Genomic DNA, 21,551 nt, shown 5'->3' on the forward strand with positions numbered 1-21,551 from the left:
TGTTTCAAGATATAAAAGAAGCAAACTTACTATAAAAACAAATCTTTATTAAACAATATGTTGACAAAGTTATAGATAAACATAAATAAGTTAGTAAGCTGGTCATTAATATGCTGTCTGGATTGTTTATATAGAAGCATGTGACAAATAGCTTGTGCTTAATACCGGTAGAGGGCACTGCTGCATCATAACTGCAAATGCGTAGCTTAGTGGTATGTTTTTGTTTTTTAAGCTTGAAATACTTGACTGATGATTTTGTAGAACTGGAAGGAGTCTGACTTCAGTAGTATTTAATAAGTGCTTACTTCACTCACAGTACTATCTATTGGAATGTTGGAATGCGATAAAATTATTTGTACAAATCAGTTCTTGTTAGATCACCACTCACTAAACGACTGTATCAAATGTCACTTGCTTTTATCAAACATGTAAAAGTTACAAATTGCCATTTGGCTTTTGACATTCTTGGCACTTAGACCCTTTTATCTTTTTACCACATAACAAAGCCTTTCAAAAACTATATTTTGGCAGCTGTAGCTCTTCCATAGTGTATACACCGCTAACCATGCACTATCAATTTGTAAAATTCCTGGACAGTCAGCTTGCTGCACATAGTAGTCACCCTAAAGTCCTCAGTATAACCCTCATTTGACCAGACTACTTCATAAATCAATAGTCTCACTGCAGATGCTCAAAGCATCGATTTGTCTGCAAACACTGATGAATTCCTCCTGGACAGATCGGTCTGCCTCTGTCGACGTGTCTAGATCCAGGCTCTCTTGTGAGGCTGCTCCCAATGTGTGATAGTGCCTCTGCAGGTCTGCATGGCCCTGGTGGCCAGAGGATGCCACGTTACCCGTGCGGCCTTGTTGGAGAAGCTGTCGTGCATGTCTCTCTGGGCTTGCGCAGAGGACCAGCGAGCTTCCAAGAGAGGCTCGGTAGAGGGAAGAGGAGGAAGAGCTTCCCCTCCATCGTTCAGGTGATGAACAGCTGGAAGAAGAGCTCAGGGAGGGAGATGGCGGAGCACCTTCAACACCATTACCCTCAGATTCGGGTGGCTGGGGTTGAGAGGCTATCTCCATGCAGGAGGAGGTCCGATAAAGGCCAGCGTCGGCAGAGACGGGATCACAGAGTCCGTTGCTGGGAAGTGTCCAGTGCTTGTTTACTGATTGGTCACTGCACTGAAAAGGCCTAGCAGGGCTGAAGAGGCTCATGGGAAACAAGGCTTCACTGAAGAGCGCCTCATCTATGCTGCGACGTAGGTTGATGGGTGAAGGTGGACGTAGGTCTGCGGTGGAGTCACTGGTGAATGAAGATGCACCTGAAGGCTCTCTGCCACCTGTATCTTCAGGTTTTTCTGAACTCTGTAAATCCATGTCCAGGTCTCGGTAAGCCAAAGCCCGGTTACTGTGGTAGAGGAGGTCCAGGCCATTCAGACTGCTGCCAAGTCTTTCATCCACCAGAGTGTAAAGCGGGAGACTCTCAGTCTCTCCAAGTCCAATAGTGTCCACAATAGCTAGCTTCTCTTGCTGACTCAGGGTCCATTGGTAGCTCCCAGGCAGGATGGGTGACTTGGATGCCAACAGTTCGGTCCAACAACTTCCAGCAGCTGGAAGGTGGTCAGAACAATAAACTGGCTGTGCAACCACTAAGGCTAAGGTGAGACAAACCCCGAGCTCACAGAGTCTGCAGCTAAACTGGAACGCCCACCACGGCCAAGGATGGAAGACCTCCGCTCCACCCACAACACCCATTGCATTGAGCATTGCGTATAACTGAAGTCCTGCACACGCCAATGAAAACAATGCTGAAAGACACACCGTTGCAGCAGCACGATCCCACTCCCTGCTTTCAGCAAAAGGGCAGCGGTTGTAGCGCTCAGCAGGCGTTGGAGATGTGTTATTCAGGTGATAGATGTGCTTCGAGTCTGCCCGCACGTAGATATAGAACACAAAATAGGCAGCTGATAGAAAAGTTGCCAGTGCCACAAAGGTTCCCCGGGAGATGAGTGACAGAAAGAGGCACAGAGGAGGCTTTTGCTGGTAGAACTTCAGAAATGTAACTGGACCGAACGCAGCTGCAAAATGCAGGACAACCAGGCAGGCCAGGAAACAGGGTCTCTGAAAGGCCGAGTAGGAAAGCTGCATCCGTGAGCGCATGGACAGGAGAAGGAAAACCAGACCAAAAGCTGCAGTGAGGCAGGGAAACGGTGCTTCGTAGAGCATCAGTGAGGCCTCTGTGGAGGGTAGGCGGTCCTCGTGGCCATAGGCATCATACAGGAGTGAGAAGGACCTGGTACAACCAGCAGCTAATAGGAACAGGCTAACCAGAGCAAAGTAGCCACAACCAGTTGGGCATCGCAGTGGTAAGCAGAGCAGATTCAGTGCTGAGGCAATCGTCAGCATCGCAAAGACGCAACCAGCGCCGTAAATGTGGGCCTCCCAGGCCAGGCCCCACGTGGCCATAGCGCTGTTCCAGTCCGTGTACAAGGGCACCAACATCGGTGGAGCTGGGATCAGAAAGGGGCTACTTGACTGGTTGATGACAGTGGCGTTTTCTGTGGGCTTAATGTCCATGTAGGTTGTGGAATCCCACGTGGTGGTGGAGCGATTACAGCCTTCTTTAGCGACGTTGGTTGAGGTGGACATCCAGTCTTCAGTATACAGAAGTATATGGGGAGTTTCACGGGGAAGGTCTATAAAAAGAAAAAAGTAGAGATGATTCTGGAACATTAATAACTGAATGAGTTTTCATAAAAACAGAGAAAAAGAAAATGCATAAACTTTGAATTGACAGTAGCTGTAAACATGTACGGACACTTTTATATCACTTGAAAATGCACTAATGGAGTTCTAATGAGAATACACAGAAGCATTTAATAGTAAAACTATCAGAGTCAGAACACAAATGGGCTCGGGCCCAGGATGGGGAACGTTCTCCTAATGTGCTAATCCTGTGTAAAATCTTGTAAGCTGTTCAAACCGAGCGAGGCCCAAAAGCAGAGGTATGCATGTGTGGCTGAGTGTGGGTGTGTGATGTGAGTGTGTGTGAGTGAGATCAGCCCACTCCGAACCACAAGAGCTAGTTCTTGCGTTACGTAAGCCATCTGGAGTTTCCATGCAGCTATAGTTAATTGTGATTTTGTTAGACATGTTTTAGCACTGCAAAGGAAGTGGCTTGGCTTTGTAAATTAAGGAGTAGCCATGCATATGTGTGTTTGTACAAAATTTGCAGAGACGTCTGCAAAGCTCATCTACCCTGTACATGTTTATGCACTTCAATTACTCGAAAAGGATGTACATAAGGGACTTCACACAGCATAATGCCTCACAGATGGGCAATCAGACAAACATTTTTTCAGCCTTCTAGTCTCTGCATCACTGAGCTCCACAAACTGGTGCTTGTTCTTTTTCATAAAGCACAACCGATACTGTGTTCACCATGAAAAAAAGCAAAACAACAACAAAAAAAGAAGGACCCATGCTAACAATGGAAGCTTATAAAGAATATGTATTCAAATGCAGCTGAAGAGAAACAGCTTCTAACTGCATATCAGGGATTTGCACACACACACACAGGATCATTAGTCATTCTGCTGCAGGCTTATCAGAGACAATAACTCCACCATAAAAATTCAGGTGCTAAAAGAGACCACAGAGACAGGGACAAATGGGCAGGATAAACTGACAGCCTATTAAATCACACAGCAGGCAGATTTAATGTAGTGCACACTCATAGATATATTTTGGAATCATTTACGTGTCAGAAAGTGATGTTTTTATTGATTCAAATATTGCCCAAGTGCAGATAAAAGGCACTCCCACTACTTTTGTCTGCAACAGTAATTGAAACCCATCTAGCGTTAACTGGAGAATCCATTATATCCGGTGGTAATGTTAAATGCCTGTTTAAGAACATGAATGTGTAGACTTCAGAACCGCAACCCCCCCCAAATCTTTGCCTATAGGCCGAAGATGTCTAATTTGTTTCCTGAGTAAAAATAAAAGCAGAATTCATGTGGTTTTCTGAACTCTTTCTCACATGTCTTTTATGGGTTATATTCTTGCGTTTCCCATCCCACCCTGTCCTGGTCACCTAATTCATTCTTTTGTTTTTGATTTTCCTTCGACTCCCGCCTGCAAACAGGGAAACTCCCATAGGTGGGCTTGTTATTTCTGAACAGGGACAGTTTTCTTTACCAAATCCACTTTTCTCTTTGACAGCCCTGAGTTTTACAAGTCTCTTCCCATGCTTTATTTTTGTGCTTTTCCTGGTGTTTTTCCAAGTATATAGATTCAATGTATGGCAGCTGCAGTTTCTATTACGTTTAATATGTCAGCAGCTCCAGATGGAAATAGCAGTTTTTGGGTTTTTTTTTTTTGCTCCAACGTGAAAACTCCTTTATTTTGTGCTTTCCATAAAACCTGTGTCTGTATATGCGTTCATTTTGGGGTGTGAATCCTTGCATTTACATGGATTTGTAAGCTACTTGTGAACAAAGCCATCATCAGATCCCTATGAGCAGAAAAGGACTTTCACAAGCGCTTTAGCAAAAGCACCTCTCTGCTGTTTGCCTGTGTTTGTTTTGTCATTATTCACATTTATCTCCTGACCTCAGTGCTGAGTCACAGCCCCAGGTACTGATGAAAACATTGAGCCTGAGGAAATACGAGCCCACCGCAGGCTCACTTCTGCATCTCTAAATGTGATGCAGCAGTTTTATTTCACACCCTGAGCTGATCCAGAGCAGCGGGCGGAAACGCAAGGATCGATTTTTGTGAGTGGCTTTGTTTTGTTTTGTTTTTTTCACTTAAGTCTTAATGAAGCTTTAATAGCAAGATGCATTCAACGTGGCTCTGTTACACATCTCTCTCTCTCCCTCTCTCTCTCTCATGATGATGCTGGATTATTAAGAGCAGGAAAGAGATTTAGATGTGCAAGTCTGCAGTCAGCACTTTCACACCACATTCTGCTCTGCTAAGTACAAGCTGTGCAACCATTAAGTCTGCTAAGCAAAATAGAACTAAACATCCTGTTCCATGCTGACATTTAATTTGCCATAATTCAGAATGGCTGAATTATAAACACAAGCCCCGATGGGTGTGGAACAGCGACATGCTTTAAATTTGAAAGCGCTCCAAGGAAATCTTGATTATCTGCCTAGAAAAAGGACAGAAATAAAACCACCTTTTTGACATATAACACGAAGTGGTCAAACATTTATTACTTTCATAACAGTCCCTGTTTTGTCTCATTATATTTACAGTACCCTTGACTTTTGGACTGCTAGTCTGACAAAACGGGAATGCTAAAGACATGCAATATTAGTTGTGCAGCACTCAGTGCTGCAAAAGTCAACCTCATGATGCCATTATAGGAAAAGTCAGCGCTCACTAGTGTCATTAGAAGTCATTGTCTGGGAATGTGTAATGTCTGTAACACGATATTCAAGTCCGGACAAATGTGGTGGGCTGACAAGCACTGGTGCAATGCAGCAAGCATAAATAAATATCTAAAGATTAATCAAGGTCAGCAGTAACCCTTTCTCCAGTGTAGTGAAATGATAATTGGTTAACTGGTTAATTCAAATTCCATGTTGCATCAGTGCAAAATGCAAAAAACAAGCAAACAAATCTTACACACTCATTATTATCAAATAAAAATAAGATAAAATTATGTTTAATCTTGTAAAAGTTATCGCACTAGCAGCATAGAAACAGTCTATGTACTCGCACTGACTCCAACTATGTCATCTTATCACAGAACACAGTCGCTGTGTGGGAAATGTGGTTCGAGTATTAAACAAACCCATGGCTGCAGACATTCTGAATGTGGCAGCCACTGATAAAGTAGGTGTGTTTTAGTATATGCATTATGTCAATGACCTGTGTGCCCACTTGTCTGCTTTCCAGGGCAATGACTTGGATTCCACTGAGGCAGGCCGAGTGGAAAACGTGATGGGTATTGAATGATCGCCCTGTTTTGTTTCCTCATGTCAATAAGAGTCCCATCTGAGCTGCTGGCCGACTGAGCGGCCTCAGGAGGGTTTGGTATGTGCCGGCGGCTGCTCACTCTTGCCTCTGACACACTCTCGCCTCTTATGCTGGGAACCTTTTACACAGAAAGACTTCAAGAGGTCTTTTGTGGACTCTGAGGGGTTAGAACTATTAAAAAACAAAGTATAATCTTTTAATTACTTGAGAATTGTTCTGCTTGTTGGGATCACAGATGTAAAATGAGCAGCTCTGTGAGACATACGATGGTGCTTTGAGCTCGCCGTTAATGGTAGCACACTACTGTAAAATGCTTACAGTGGCAGTGCTCCCATACTTCACAATGTTCAGCATTTTTGTGTTAGCATGGCAACGTTCAGTAATAAAGCTGTGTCACCTCTGGAGCTCTGACAAAACCTCCGCACAAAGACAAGGCATCGAATCTGAATGAATGGATAATTTTCGCATCTTCTCCCGTTTATGTGACAGCTTATGTAACAATAATTATTTGCCTTCATTGCAGTAGCAACAACAGATTTCGAAAATGTGACAGCAGCAAGCTGCTTGTCGTTATAGTTAATTGGCAACAGTGCAGGTTACTTATGGTTGTCACAAGACAGTGCCGCAAGGGAGAAGAGATTTCCGATTTATTTGCCATTCTCTAACCAGAACTCTAGTGAGGGAGGTTTACACTCAGGATTTTATGCAACATAAGTATTTAAATCATCCAGTCGAGTTCCAAATCCACAGATGTGAACTTCTAGGTGGGGCTTGGGAAAAAAGTAGGGGAAAGTCACAAATGTTTAGAAGATTTCTACCTTTTAGACTAGTAGCATTTCATTCAGGAGTCGACCAATCCACCAACTGGCATTCCCGTAGCTAGGGCTGTTCGATATAACGATATATATCAGTTGACGATATAAAAACGTCTATTGTTTCATTTTACGCTATCGTTTGTTTCGTGGTGTCCCAAAATAAACTGTTTACGGCAATATTTTTTCAAAGGTCTCACCTGAGGTGCCTCACATGTCTACCAGCTAAGATAATGAAGTAGAAGGGTTCTTCTGATGATACGTGGACTCCAGCTACCCCACGCCCATCTTTAACTCACAGCATGTTGATTCTGTATCACTAAACTAAGGGAACCATGTAGTTTTCTTCTGATCGCCTTCATCTTCAATTTGGCTCACTTCAGAAAAAGTAATTTCGTGGGAGCTCATGGAGAAATCCGATGCATACTAAGGAGGGGCCAGTTGTGCTGGGACCTGTACGACTGAGGTTTTATCTCTCACTTAAACAGTTCTACACAATGCAGCGGGCCTGATTTTACGATAACTTTATGCGGAGCAGACATTCTCATCAGCACATTTATTTTATTTTATTTTATTTTTCTTCCTTGTTTTTTTTTGTTTTGCTTTAGGGAGAACACTATTAAATAACAGATACGCACACTAGTAATATTATTGTTTCATTTACTTACTTGCGAGCCATATTCAGCAGGTGGCACATTTGAAGTCTATTTTTGAAAACCACTTGACAGTATTGGCTATTCTGGGTGAGGTAATGTGGGTTACAGCTGCTTCTGTGAAGTGGGCTGAAAGTGAATCTCTTCAACAGATATCTGATCAGAAATCAGCTGTATATGATTCACAAATAATTAGACTAATATGTGAATTTCACATTTATACTGTAACACATTCTTACAATTGATCTGATTTTTTTCTTTTTAATGTGAAGTGAGGCGATGAAAAGAGGTTTGATCCAGTTGTAGCGTGTTCTTTGTATAGCCTAGGCATTCTTATTGTTATTGCTGCTATTATTATTATTTATTAGCACCACAGTGACCTACAATGTTGGATTTCCTAGTGAGTACTATTCTATGTGTACTCGCTTGCCAAAATGCTTCCATCAGACTTTGCCTGTTTGAGCTGTAAAGATTCGTGCTATTAATAAAAACCAGTGACATGTGGAAATGTTTGAAGTAGATGCAAATGCTTCTAAATTACTTTTTTAAAAAACTGTTGACAGCATGGTTCCAGACAACTGTAGCATAAAAAAAAAAATCCACATCGACCAAGTAGAATTAATGCATTTATTTCTATTTTTTTCATTCTCTTTATTTAATTCAAAAGTGGATATTGCTTTGTTATAATGCAAAAAGATGACTAATGATGATAATCATTGGCCAGCAAGATTTGCACTACTGTGCGTTTTATTTTTGTAATAGAAACTGTTATCATTGGATCAATAATTGTGTATTTTAGAAGTAGTACCTAGAAGTCTGTTCAGTGGTTGGGCATTGCTCCCTATCTGTTGGATGAGCACTTTCCCCCCCTCCCATTGGAAGCAATTAGTAGCCTCAGGCAATGGATGCAGGTAATTGTTTCTCCCAGTCTTCTGACAGATTTACACATACGCAAACATTTAGAGGATGGCTTCTGAAAGTAACAGCATGCAGACTTTTGCTTGTCCTCCTAACAGTATGACAGTGCAAACACATGCTTCTAAAATGGATTCGATTTTTGAAGGAAGACAGTGTTTGTTTACATCTCGAGGGATGTGTTTGCTCACCTGTCTGTTGTTGCAGCTCATTGGACGGCGTGGAAATGCCTGCCAAACTTATGTCACCATCATTGTCTGCAGTCGACTGAACCACACCTTTCTCATCCTCCTTATCCTCTTTGCCTGGCAGATCTGGGGAGACACGTGCAGTTTAACCTAGGCGAGATCTCAAAGTGATCAATTTAATTAAAATAGCATTTTAAATAGCACTGGCATCTTTAAAGTAGTCTGAGTTAAAGAGATTAGCATACCCAAAAGAAAACTTAACCCTCTCTGTTCTCTGCTCAAAGCACATCTGAGGTTTAACACTGTAGCAAATGGAAGAACTATATTTCTTAACCCAGTTCTGTCAGGGATCGGCCTATCACCCACTTAGTTGTATTCAGTCATCCATAGCATAGCACAGTGGAATAGGCCTGTGTGGTCTAATTACATTGACATCCTTATGTGTATGTGCATGGGTGTGTACATCCTGGTCCACTGCAAATCCAGACTGTGTCTAGAGCTGCTGCGTTCCATAAAGGAGACAAAGAGGAAAAATGATGCAAGAAAGACGGCGAGAGAGTGCTAATGTTAATAACTACACAAAATGCCATGTGTAGTTATTACTACACATGGCATTATTCAACCCTTTAGCTCAGTATGGTTGAATCACAAAATATTTTCGTAGTTAGCCACCCACGCAGGAATTGTGTGTTACAACAGTCACAAAGACAGAAGAAAAGATTTAGAGCGCTGAAGAAACCTGTTGGGAAAACCGGATGAGCTGACTATGTAATGAAGCCAGGGATACCAGGTACAGTTTTAGGCTATAAGTTCAGAATTAATATTAATGAAAAAATAAATACCAAATAAAGTGGAAGATAATGAGTTGTGAAAAAAATCAGAACAGCTACAAGGCAATGCCTTCTATCTTAGAGACTAATCTAGGTCAAGCAGATAGTACCCGAGTCATCTGTTAGTTTAAAAAGTCCTACAATAAATCGGTTTCACACAGCGAGAGCTACAGTTCAGCCAAAAAGAGTAAGAAAAAAAAAAAGAGAGACAATATAGCTCATGTACGCCCAGCAGTATCTCACACTACAAGTTTGTATTTTAAGTTTTAAGTGTCTTCTTTGCTTATGTTATTATATTGCGGTCTATCTGAACAAATGATTAGTAGGAAAAAATATTGTATTTGATGAGGACATGTTACACATTACCTTTTTATTTCATTACATACGCTTGCTATGCTTGTTAATGTTTAACATTATGAGGTTTTAAAATAATAGTATAAAACTCTGTGTATGTCCTGGGCTTTTTCTCTGGTCTAGCTCTGTTTGTGGAAGCCAGGCAAGGGACAGCAAATCAATTCAGTTAAGTTTTATTTATATGGTGCAAAATCATTGCAACAGTTTCCTCAAGATGCTTTAGATTTTAAGGTGAAGACACTGCAGTGATCCAGAGAAAACAGAGAAAACTCCATCAATTAGATGAACCCCTATGAGCAAGTACTTTGGCGACAGTGGAAAGGAAAAACTGTCTTTTAACAGGAAGAAACCAGGCACAACCAGGCTCAGGGACTGCATCAGTGACTCATCTAGGAGGTCACAAACATCTAAAGAACTGCAGGCCTCACTTTTCCTCATTTTCCTACACACTAACAAGTCCACCTCTGAATGCCTCATATAAACAAAATAAAGGTTTTGGAGTGGCTTACTCAAAGTCCAGGCTGATATCCGACTGAGGTGATTTGGCATGAGGTTCAACAACCTTCCAATGTGGCTGAATTAAAACAATTCTGCAGAGACGAGTGGGCCAAAATTCCTCCACAGCGATGTGAAAGAGTCATTGCCAGTTGTCACAAATGCTTGATTGCAGTTTTTTTCTGCCAAAGGTGATGCAACCAGTTATTAGGTTTAGCGGGCAATTACTTTGTGTTGCCAGAAATGTAGGCAATATATTCTCACTGCAATTTTGTTATTATTCTGATTGTTGTAAAAATATTCACAGTTAAGTTCAACTCATAATTTTGATTTTTTTAGGGAGCTAATACTATGTGTGTGTACGCCACATCTAAATCACTACAGATCTGCAGTGCAGGCAGCGAGTAAATAACAATGTCAAACAAGATCTGCTAAAAACGAGGAAGAGAGAGTGACGAGAGAGTTCACTCATATCTGTAGCTCATCACAAACTGATGACCAGCTTTTTAAAGCGACTGCTGAAATTGCAAAATAAAACAGTAGACAGTTGACAGGGATGTATGAGCTAACTATGGATGTGCTAACTTTCCACTTTTCTTATTGAACAGCTCAACTTTCCACACCTCTGCTGACTTATCATGTATGCCTCTACCTAATTAGTACATCCATAATTTTCTTTGGTCTCCGTGACCTTAAAGTCTCATTCAGTTGCTTTTCAGTCACAGCAGAAAAGGAATGTCTCAGTGCCTTCCTCACCACAGGCTATAGCTTCATATAATTCAATTCATTTATGGCCACCCAAAATAAAAATAAACATAATTAGCGGCCGTGGCGAGTCTAAGTGTACCACAATAACACAGTGTATAGTGATGATGGAGCTTCCCTTTATCTTTAGCTACCAGAAATGATAAACAGGAGATGATGTTGCACTCCATTACTCTCTCCTTAGCTATAAAAGCCTTGTGTGACTTGATGAAACGAATGAATGCAATGGTTTGTAAGAAATGTACTAATAATTAGTTTCATAACAGTGGCGCAATAAAGTTTCTCATCTTGAATTTTGCTTCTAATGTGACTTACTTGCACAAAATTGCATCACGTTGTTGCTAATTTGGTTCATCTTTAAGGCAGCTACACAGGAACCCAGAGCATCTCTTACTTTAAAATCAGTCTGGGCTAGAGTAATAAATCACCCCCATTGCTTAATATGTGTTCCTCAGCCAGTTCTTTTCATGGAGTTTATTCAGCCTAAGAGTTGTGAGTCAAATCCTAAAAACAAACCAGGCTGGTAAAGCCTGAGAAGATTAGCATAATATGTAAGCCCCAGCAGTGTTCTCTATTTGCACTAAAGCCCATTTTCCATGTAAAATCTATAAAAGGCCATCAGATATTCATGTCACATGCTCTGTATCCATTTCCATAATCAATTACTCTGTCATTGGCCACGCTTTAGTAGTTGGGTACAGTGCTTGGATCACAGAGACAATATATCCTTGCAGGTATTAATGGAGTGTGCTAAGGGTCTAGACTCACCAATGACTGTTAGTGCGGTAATGGAAACAGGGATGAAGGGAAAGACAGCAGGGTAAAAGACAGATTTTTGGATGAAAATTAGCAGCAGTGGTTTGAGAAAACCAACACTTTCACCCCTCAGTTCTCTTTCCCCCACTTTCTCTTCTCATAATTGACCTTGCTATGGCTGTTTTCATTGCTGTTTTATTTTTACACCTGACAGCCTCCTCAAGGGCAACGCTCCCTCGATCAATGTAACTCCCCCCCCCCTGTTTTTTTTCCTTTTGTGGCGAAGGTGTCCAACACCTGAAACAATTCACCCCATGCAGCTTTCAAATAAATGACAGTACACAGATAGCATGCTCACATCAGGATAAAGTATGATAACACAGAGCTGCTATGCTGTTAGTTTCCTATTAATCTCCACTTGTGTCCTTTGGTAACGTGTAATAATTTAAACACTGCATGACTCCAGTCCACTAGCACATCAATTAGTCTTATGTTACTGGTTTACGTTTCTTTGTGAATGATCAGAAGCTTCTCAGCTTCTCGTCAGGGCATTTTCAACCTTTAAAGCAACAGCCGACATTTTTATCCATGAAACGAGGTGACAGGGGTTTGCGTCTGTACAGAGAGAATATACATGGCCACAAGAGAGGAGGGAGGAGGCTAAATGGCAAGAAGCATGTTCAGCATCCATGAACAGCGACGGCGAGCGGATGGTCCCACAGGAGAGGCGGTGGTTTCGCTGAGCGTGCGCTTAGAATACTGATACATGAACACAGCAGCCCTCCCCACCCACCTTCTGTGCTGTATCCCACCACACCACGCACAGCTGAAAAACAAGTGCAGACAATACTGATCACAGCAGACAAAACATAATAACTGTCAGCCAAAGCAGACTGGGTGATATGGGATTGGGAATGGTTGCATTCCAACACTGCTGTTGTGGAAAAAAACATTCATGGAAGAACTGTAATCTCAAGATTTCAACATAACAACACAGCATCTTGATGAAGCTCAAAAATCTATTCTCAAATCTGTAAACAGCACAAGGCAAAACAAATGCATTTCAAGGTCAAAGGCTGATCTTGAGCTTTTGAGCTTGAAGAACCAAAGTGCGCAGAAAATTACAAATGAAGACATTTACAATTTTGTGATAAACACACAAAATACAAAAACTGGAGGAAAACTACTCAAATGGCAAGTCTGATGTTTTTTTAATAGGTAAGTATAAACACCGCAGCATTTAAATATATTTGTAATTGGTGAGTATCTAAAGTTAAGTTTAAAATGTATTCAGTTAGTGATTTAAATTAACTAAATCCAAAAAATGACATTAGGACAGTGAATCTATAAGAACATCAAGTAACACAATTTCATCCCGATTAAGTTTTTTGCCGAATTGTACTTTATAAACAACTTAAAAATTATATTTGAAGTAAATTCCAACATTAACATATATCTGGTCTATTTGCAGAAACAGAAAATAGTTGTGTCCTACACAAGCTAGGACACTGCTGTGTGTACCCATCCACCAAACAACTGCTGAGAATAATCGACTCATCATTTTCAGGGCCGACCTTTGACCCCACATGATGAATGTGTCTGTACTTGGAGGAGGATCTCCCTCTGAGGGCTCGTTAAGTATTCACACCCCAGACTGCCACCAGTGGTTGGGGGATGGGCCAGGGATAAGAAAGTATTGCCTCGGTGTCGTGTCAGGGTCTCCTGCGACATAAAGGCTACCAGAAGCTATTTCAGATTAACATCTTTCGCTTTATACGCACGAGGAGAGCAACTCCTCTTCCCCCTTCCTCACACAGCAACCCCCACAACATTTAGACAAAATAACCTCCCTTTTCTGGTTTTAGCATAGACAATGTTGGAGTTGATCTGCTGATGAAAACACATTATAGGTGGTTAAAGAGATAGTTTCTTTTAGTAGGGTGGCCCAAATTACTCACTGGAAGCAATTGTGCAATGTGAAATTAACTTGGGGTATAGATTTAACCAGTAAACAACAACACAACACTTGAAATCTCATTTTAACCACCCACAACACTTTACTCAACACATTCTGATCATTTCTTCTCCCTTGATGCTTTGGAAATATAATGAAGACGTGTCATTTTGTCAATGGTTTCAACGTGTTTTTGATTGCTTTACTTATTAAGCAACTCTCACGTCTCAAAACCATCATCACGCTGGCAGTTAGATGCAATCCATTTATCAAATGCTGAATATCGTGTAATAATTTTAATGCTGATTCCCATCTCGTATTCAGTGACTGTTTACAAGGATTCATCTGGATCTGGGTTTTATGCAAATTTCTGACCTTTGACTTCTTGCCATGTCAAACATGTCATCGATCAAGCCAATCTGTCTGCAGCCTTTTTGACAGCCATTTATTGAACACTAAAGACCTGTCAACACATGATTGATCACATCTTTCAAGTCAATCCAGCTACTATTGATTTAACTTTGCTTACCTCCAATTGGTAAGTTAACCTTTTGGATCTGAGTTGTGCTTGTTGTGGATTCCAGGACTGGTTTATGATCGATCCCCGGGGCACTAGACATTACCCCTGGCTCCTCTGCCATGGCCCACGACCAGGCCTCAGTTCTGCTTTGAGTTGTGTGGACTTCTGATGTAGTGAAGTCTCCAGCTTGGAGGGTAATGCTAACAGATGCATCTTGTGGTTCTCTGCTAAATATTGTTTCTGGGGTAGCAGTGTGAGCAGCCGGCCCCAGATTGTGTCCCATGGTCAGTGCGGTCTCCACGAGTCCTGGGTTTGTTGTCGTGGTTTGAGCTACTGCCCATGTCAAGGCAGTGGGAACTGTGGTTTCTGGTGCTATTGTTGAAGGGATCTCTGGAGAAAAATCTTCATTTGCCAGAGGAACACTGTGTTTCTCTTGAAGGTGTTGTGCGGTGGCATTCGCGCTGGGCTCAGCTACCCATGTTGTGTCCCATGGTGGGTGGGTATGTGTTGCATTCTGTTCAGGAGCGTTAGTGCTGGTGGGACTGTTGGTGAACAGAGTGTTTCTGATAGAGACGCTTGTGGGAGAGTAGGAGTCGGAAACAAGAGTATCATTGTCGCTCAGAACTATGCTGCTGTGTGGAGAATCTGATGTTCCTGTGGGAGGTGATTCGCTTCTTATCTTAGTCACGCTGGTTAGGAGCCCCTGAGTCAAAGTGGTGGGTGACTGAGATGCTTCAAAAATGCTTTCGTCTCCAGATCCTGAGCCTTCTTGGGCTTGATCATTTGATTCTGTCAGCCCTTTGGCAGGTGTGGTCACTGCAGCTACCTCTTCTTTACTATCTGAACTCCCATAAAAGGGAATACCGAACTGCAGTTTGGGAAGGGAAGGGAGCTTCGACAGAGCCGGGGCCCACCAATACGAGCTGACTTTATCTTCAGGTGGCTTTTCACTTGATGCCGTCGATCCCCAGGGGGCCTCTTCGTCAGCCGCAGCCTCTCTGTGAAGTAACAAAAAATACCAAAAGAAGAATGCCAAGGTCCAGTGGAGGCGAAGCATGCTTTCGACAAGTGGTGTGCAGATCCGTCACATGTTGTTCTCCATTCTCCTGCTCCCTGAGATGGGTCCGGCTGGCTTGCCAGCAAATATGGCCTAGAAGACAAGAACACAGAGGACATCAGTGACACACTTTTCATCCACTCTTTGGCGGCTAAATTTGAGTTGATGAAAACTTGATAGAATTTGCATGTGTTCACTTTTTGAAAGGCTGAGTTTTCTTAGAGCATGACCTGCTTTTGATCTGTTTTTCCAGACTGTAAAGCAAATTCTTGAAAAAAAAAAAGTATAGAAACGATGCCACTCATTACAAACGACTGCTGAAGTTAGCAGGCTTAAAAAATACGTCAGCCGCCACAAATCACAACAAGAGCTTAAGTATTATGGACACCCCACAATTAGCGGTATTCTGTCAGATGCCGTGGTCAGTATTTATGTCATGCTGTTGCTCGCATGCTCACTGTGTCGCAGCAGTTGGGCTGTTACATGGACTGATGAATTCGAGAAGGAACTTCCTTTCATATACATCCTCCTCTATAAGGAGTGGTTGAGAAATAATGTATAAGAGTTGGGTTGGGGGGAGGTTAGACTCTGAGAAGAATAGAAAGACCACTTATTCTTTTGTGGAGCATTGAATAGTTCAAAGTCACTAGCCTGTTGCCTCAGTGAAAAGACTGGAGCACCCAAGGAATTTCCCCTGTGAGAACAACAACCTGTATGCATAGCCTTACTTAACTCCCTCCTCAATAACTCCCAGCTTTGGTCTTGCTCTCTTTCAATCTCAGATTTATTTGTTCTTTAAAGCAGTGGAGAAAGGTCTTTTTGTGTGGGAGTTTAAAAAAAAGCATCAATATTCACAGAAAACTGCTATCACAGTCAAGCTTCTCTACCGTGCTCTCGTTGTTTTTATCAGGCATGTCACACTTCCTCTTCATTGTCAGCTTTTCTTTTCCGCTATGACAAGTTTATTTAAATCCCTCTTTTTTTTCAAAGCATTGCCTGTTAACTTTGATCTCTCAAGTGTTGCCATTTTCTTTAGCACGCATACAATTTAGATCAATAAGCCACTGCTTATCCCGATGTCTCTGGATTACTTCCACTGATCAGGAAAGCAGGGCTTTGTCCAGCCATCAACCCTTCTCTTCCCTGCCTGAAGGAATGAAATCAGCCAGAGCACACAGTCAGATGCTTAGATATGAAGACTGAGAACTGGAAGGGGGGGGGCAAACATGAAGCTTCCCACACACTCCCCACTTTTAGCATTTTGACTGAACAGCAGGAAAATCCAATTCCAAGGAGGTGAGAATGTTTTTAGATGGCTGTGTGTTCGAGCTTGCCCCAGCCAACCTGCAGACAGTCGCATTTCATGCATGCAGTGATATGAGTGATACGATTGTAGATGAATATGAATCTGACTCTGCATGTTAGTACAACTTGTTCGCCTACATGTACTGTTCTGTAGTAGATCCACACACCCACGCTTGCACTCTCCTGAATTCTTCAAGACATTCTGACAGCAGTTTTTAAAGGCTTAGAGAAAGGGAAAAACATCTAGTTGAAGCATGGGGCAAATTATCTTTCATCCGTAGTTGCCCTTTTGTTGATTTGATGTATAAATCATCAATTATTTACACAGCGGGTTAGTATATATAATTTATTTTGGTTAACATTCTCACATTTCACTTCAGTATCACTTTCATTTAGTATCCTGCAGTGTGGTAAATGGGAAACTCATGTAGGCTCATGTCGAGTGTAAAATGATCGCTTTCCTTAGCGTAGCGATTGCACAGTTCTCGAATAATCATGATATTTACTATGATATCGTTTTTTCAGGCCATTCACCGGAAGCAGTTAAGCAATTCAAAGCATACTTTGCTAGATCTTGGATTAAACAACTAAGACATTTTTCATGCATATTCGTCAACATCAGGATTATTCTTGCATCTAACATGCGAAAAATTTTAAAATTACCTTTCAAGTCATAATATCAGAGGATGTCCAGGAGATACACAGCAAAGGTTGCATGCGTTTGAATGTGTGTTTCTAGCAACTGTGTTTCCTCATTTTTAACTATATTTCAAAATAAACATTTTCTTTCCAACAAAGTTTTAAAGTGCCTTAAAGTTTAAAGGACCAATGAGGCAGATGGGCTGCTCCATTCATCGGAAATTTGGTTTGTGGTGAGAAAATAGGTTTGTCAGAGCCAAAAAAAGAAAAGAAAAAAAGATGAGAGCGGTGATAATTAACAGCATAAAGCAGTTTACAGTGAGGGTAACTTCAGTCATGTAGTATTTCTTTGCGGGTGACACATTTCATGTGCATGTTCTCACATGACCTTATAAAAACCGAAGCCAAACTGAAGCTTTAAAATGTAAACAAAGCAGCCTACAAGTAATGTTCAACCACAAATTGTCAGAGTCAAATTTAAACAATCTTATAATCTTACTACAAACCACCAATTATTCCAAAATCCTACTCAGCTTGAGCTTTAATGCCACTGCCTTTAACATTCCTGTTACCATTCTTCCCCACATCAAATACACGCCTGCTGTAGGCATTGTCTTGTTTGACAGGCAGTCGAGCAAGTGGAAAGGAGCTATAAAAAAGTGGCTGTGGGGAATATGCAAGTCCCTTCTCTTATTTTGCTGGCGTTTTGTCTCACTGCTCCTGACAAAGATGGTGGGGAGCCTGGCACTGTAGTGTGCTCAACGGAGCAGAGATAGAGAAAGATGGACCGAGAACAAGAGACAAGGGCAGGCGAGGAGAAGAACAACACCGTGTTGACATTCGATTGTGACATTGTTAGTCCAAGAGAGCGAACTCTGCGGCAGTCTCCTTGATGCTCATTTTAGTTTGCTGCCCAGAACCTCTTTTATTAACTCTGTCAACAGACTCCTGGCTTTCATTTTAGTCTCAGCGTGTCTGTGTTTACAAGAAAGCACATACCTCATATTTTCTCTGGGACCATTAGCTACCTGACACGCAGTCAGCTTTCAATGTGGTGCAGCACGTTTCTCCATGAAACATATGCTGTTTCTAAATTAATTGGAACTATCGCAGGACAACCCCTTCTGTTATCAGTGCACTCAAAATTTTGTTTAAGTTAATCAAACAAGAAATATAAACCTTGTAACTGAAGTGGAGGCTTGGGTCTTTCTAGAGTGACTGAAATGGCGAGGGCAGTCGCGAATAGAGATGAATTGACTGCAGCCAGCGTCATTACTATTTAACAAACCCTCTATGAGCGCGGGAAGGTCTGAGGATCAATGACATAGTCCAGGATAATGGAGTAATTTACCTCCCTGCAAATGGCTACTGTTGTGTGTGATCGTTGTTGTTTTCTGAGTCTGCTGTGTGGGTGTACATATTCACAAGCACTAGTTTTCACTCTAGTATTATTTCCATGGTTATGTGTAGGTGCAATAGCATACAAGTGCACGTGCGTCCTCCCACGTGCCTTTGGGCCCTCTGTTTTTCAAATGTAACTCCATCTCCCATCTAAAGAGCAAACTTAAGTATTAAATTTGAAAGGATTTTTTTTTTAAATCTTGGGAATTAGAAGGCTTTCCATATCAAGCAGGCACTGAACAACCAAGATGATTTGAATGTGTGACTATCAAAAATTTGTGTTATTGTGCTTTAGAGCCTCATATGCAAATATTCAGATACTTTACCCTCCTTTATTCTTTATTATCTTTCACAACTACTATATTGTCTTTGCTCATGGTGTGTAATAAGAATTCTGTGGCATTAAATGCCATAACAATACTGCAAACTAAAAAAAAAGGAAATCACTCAGTTAACTCAACTTGCAATTCTGCTTCCATAGTAGCGTTTCAACATCTTGTGTGTGGTTACGTCGCCATGATGCCATACAGTGTTTTTATTCAAATTAGCAGTGATTGGCTAATAACTGTGGCCAGGAAATAGTAACCTTTTAGGCAAAGCAAAGTTTCTGTCTTCACAGTAGCCTAGGTCAACCACCTGCTGACTGTAGTCATGTTTACAAAAGAGCACAAGCGAGAATTTTATTAAGATTCCCAGACAATTTTTAAAAGAACTGTCGTTAACTGCACAACCCTTTTGCCTTAAATTGCTATTTTCTGATTGCACAGAGCCTATAGAATAGTGACAAAACACCCGTGTTGTGACTAGTTGCCTCTAGGCTCCGGCAACCAGAGGAACTGTTGTTGGAGGAGACAAAGAAGTCAGACACAGTGGGAAGCAGCATTAAATCTGCATTATTTCTATTAGATCGGGAAGTAAGACAAATTTCCTTGTGATAAACCTAATATTATAAACAATCATTCAGTATTTGCAACAACACAGGGAGAGAAGTGATAAATCTATAAGCAAGCGCTTATGTGAGCTTCAGTATCTTCCTCAAGGACATACAGACTACAGGAGTTAGGGATCAAACCATCAAATCTCCTGAGCTACAGTTGCCCCTGTTTAATTTGAAGCTTTCTTCATTTGTCATCATCCATTTCCATTCACTTCCGCTTATCCTTTTCAGGGTCGCGGGGGGCGCTGGAGCCTATCCCAGCTGTCATAGGGCGAAAGGCGGGGTACACCCTGGACAGGTCGCCAGTCTGTCGCAGGGCTAACACATAGGGACAGACAACCATTCACACTCACACCTAGTGGCAATTTGGATTATCCAATTAACCTATCCCCACAAGCTGCATGTCTTTGGACGGTGGGAGGAAGCCGGAGTACCCGGAGAGAACCCACGCAAACACGGGGAGAACATGCAAACTCCACACAGAAAGACCCCGGCCTGATGGTGGAATTGAACTCAGGACCTTCTTGCTGTGCGGCAACAGTGCTAACCACCGTGCCACCGTGCTGCACATTTGTCATCATTTTAAAAATAATTTCTCCATCTGTTGTCCTAGACTGTAACTAATGTGTTCGCAGCAACATGTGCACAAATGGAATTGTGCAACCAGTCAATAGTGCCTGGACATTATTGACCATAATGAGAGCTGTTCTCATGTCTAAGAATAGCTAAACCCATCCACATGTGTCCAAATAGGCAGCATCATAAGCTGGACTCCCAACCGAGTCCCGTTGGCTTGACAACCAAACAACATCCTGAGTCACTGTATTTACAAACAAGATTAATTCCTTGCTATTTTCACCTGCAGGGCTTCCACTCCAGGGCATTATCTTTTGGTTCTGGCATTCTTTTTCTAATGTATTTTTCTAATGTATTCTAAATACCACCTCTTTAAAAAAAAATCCCAGTTTGACCAGCCCTGAGATAGATCTCATCAATCTCTTGATTGAGAATGACATTGTAGTGGGTTAATGCTTGTGTTAGCTCTAGAGCTGATGAATGCAGTGAACCCGCTTATTATAGAGGACGCTTTCAAACACAGGCTTTCCACAGGCTGCCTTTGCCATGGTGACAGCTGAAGCCAAAGACGTCTTGTTAATCCCAGGAATTTGAACACCTTCTGGATTACGCTGTTTGGCTTCTTGGAGCGTGTTGCTCTCACATGTAAATGGGCAGTCTGACACACAAACACACACACTCAAAAAAAAAACCCCAATCGATTCTTGCAAGAGCATTTGCTGGTTTGCTAACTCCAAAGCGCACATACATACATTTGCACACCCTTCTAAAACAAAGTGAGTGAAAATAGATACAACTGCTAAACGAAATCACAAGAGTGAAAATTGCAGATGCCAACATCTTTATATGTCAGATTTATCCAGACGCCTCACTGACAGGAACACACATACACATATATTTAGCCATTACTCAGCTTTGAAATCCAGATGTTAGTAAGAATCTGCACACCAGCATCAACCACAACCCTTCATCTTATATATGTTTGATGAAATCCAGTATGTTTGTGTGTATCAGTGTGTAAAACTGCAGCTAGAGTGTGTATACCAGCATGCAACTGCCTGCATTATAGGAGTCATATCCACACACACCTTATTATTGGTCAAGACCACCTGATTAAAATACACATACAGAGAGAGACAGAGGGAGGAAAAGGACGGTGAAAACATGTCAGGTGCTTACCCGCAGATGTATGAAATAAGATCCACAGCCAGCGGTGTTCGAGTGTGAGTGCTGCAGGCGAGATCGTGTTTCTGAGCCTATGTAGGTTTGCCTGTGTGGAACAGAGTTCCAGTCTCCCACCCTCCCTCCCACTTGCTCTCGCTCCCTCTCTCTCCCTCTCTCTCTCTCTCTGTATTTTTCTATCTCTCTCACTCTTTGCATCTGTAGTCCACTGAGTGGCCA

General features: G+C 41.8%; 1 protein-coding gene across 1 annotated transcript; it reads right to left on the reverse strand.

The window, feature by feature from the left end:
* Positions 1–26: 26 nt before the first annotated feature.
* Positions 27–21,435, reverse strand: prrt4b (proline rich transmembrane protein 4b). The gene is made up of 4 exons (XM_085250872.1): positions 21,330–21,435; positions 14,245–15,385; positions 8,565–8,687; positions 27–2,695 (listed from the first exon to the last, which is right to left on the reverse strand). The coding sequence occupies exons 2-4, from the start codon at positions 15,290–15,292 to the stop codon at positions 663–665; spliced, it is 3,204 nt and encodes a 1,067-aa protein (XP_085106998.1). The 5' UTR covers positions 15,293–15,385; positions 21,330–21,435; the 3' UTR covers positions 27–662.
* Between the last annotated feature and the right edge of the window lie 116 nt (positions 21,436–21,551).

This window comes from Mchenga conophoros, linkage group LG17, assembly GCF_057382185.1.
Source record: "Mchenga conophoros isolate Kocher_MC1m ecotype Shallow Benthic linkage group LG17, M_conophoros_male_GT1.1, whole genome shotgun sequence".
Classification (NCBI taxonomy): domain Eukaryota; kingdom Metazoa; phylum Chordata; class Actinopteri; order Cichliformes; family Cichlidae; genus Mchenga; species Mchenga conophoros.

Excerpts from the sequence above, each read along its gene's own strand:
- prrt4b (XM_085250872.1), bottom strand. The coding sequence starts at position 15,292 with ATGCTTCGCCTCCACTGGACCTTGGCATTCTTCTTTTGGTATTTTTTG. Across the intron at positions 8,688-14,244 it reads GGTTAACTTACCAATTGGAG|ATCTGCCAGGCAAAGAGGAT; the intron begins GTAAGCAAAGTT and ends GTGTCTCCCCAG. Across the intron at positions 2,696-8,564 it reads TGAGCTGCAACAACAGACAG|ACCTTCCCCGTGAAACTCCC; the intron begins GTGAGCAAACAC and ends TTCTTTTTATAG.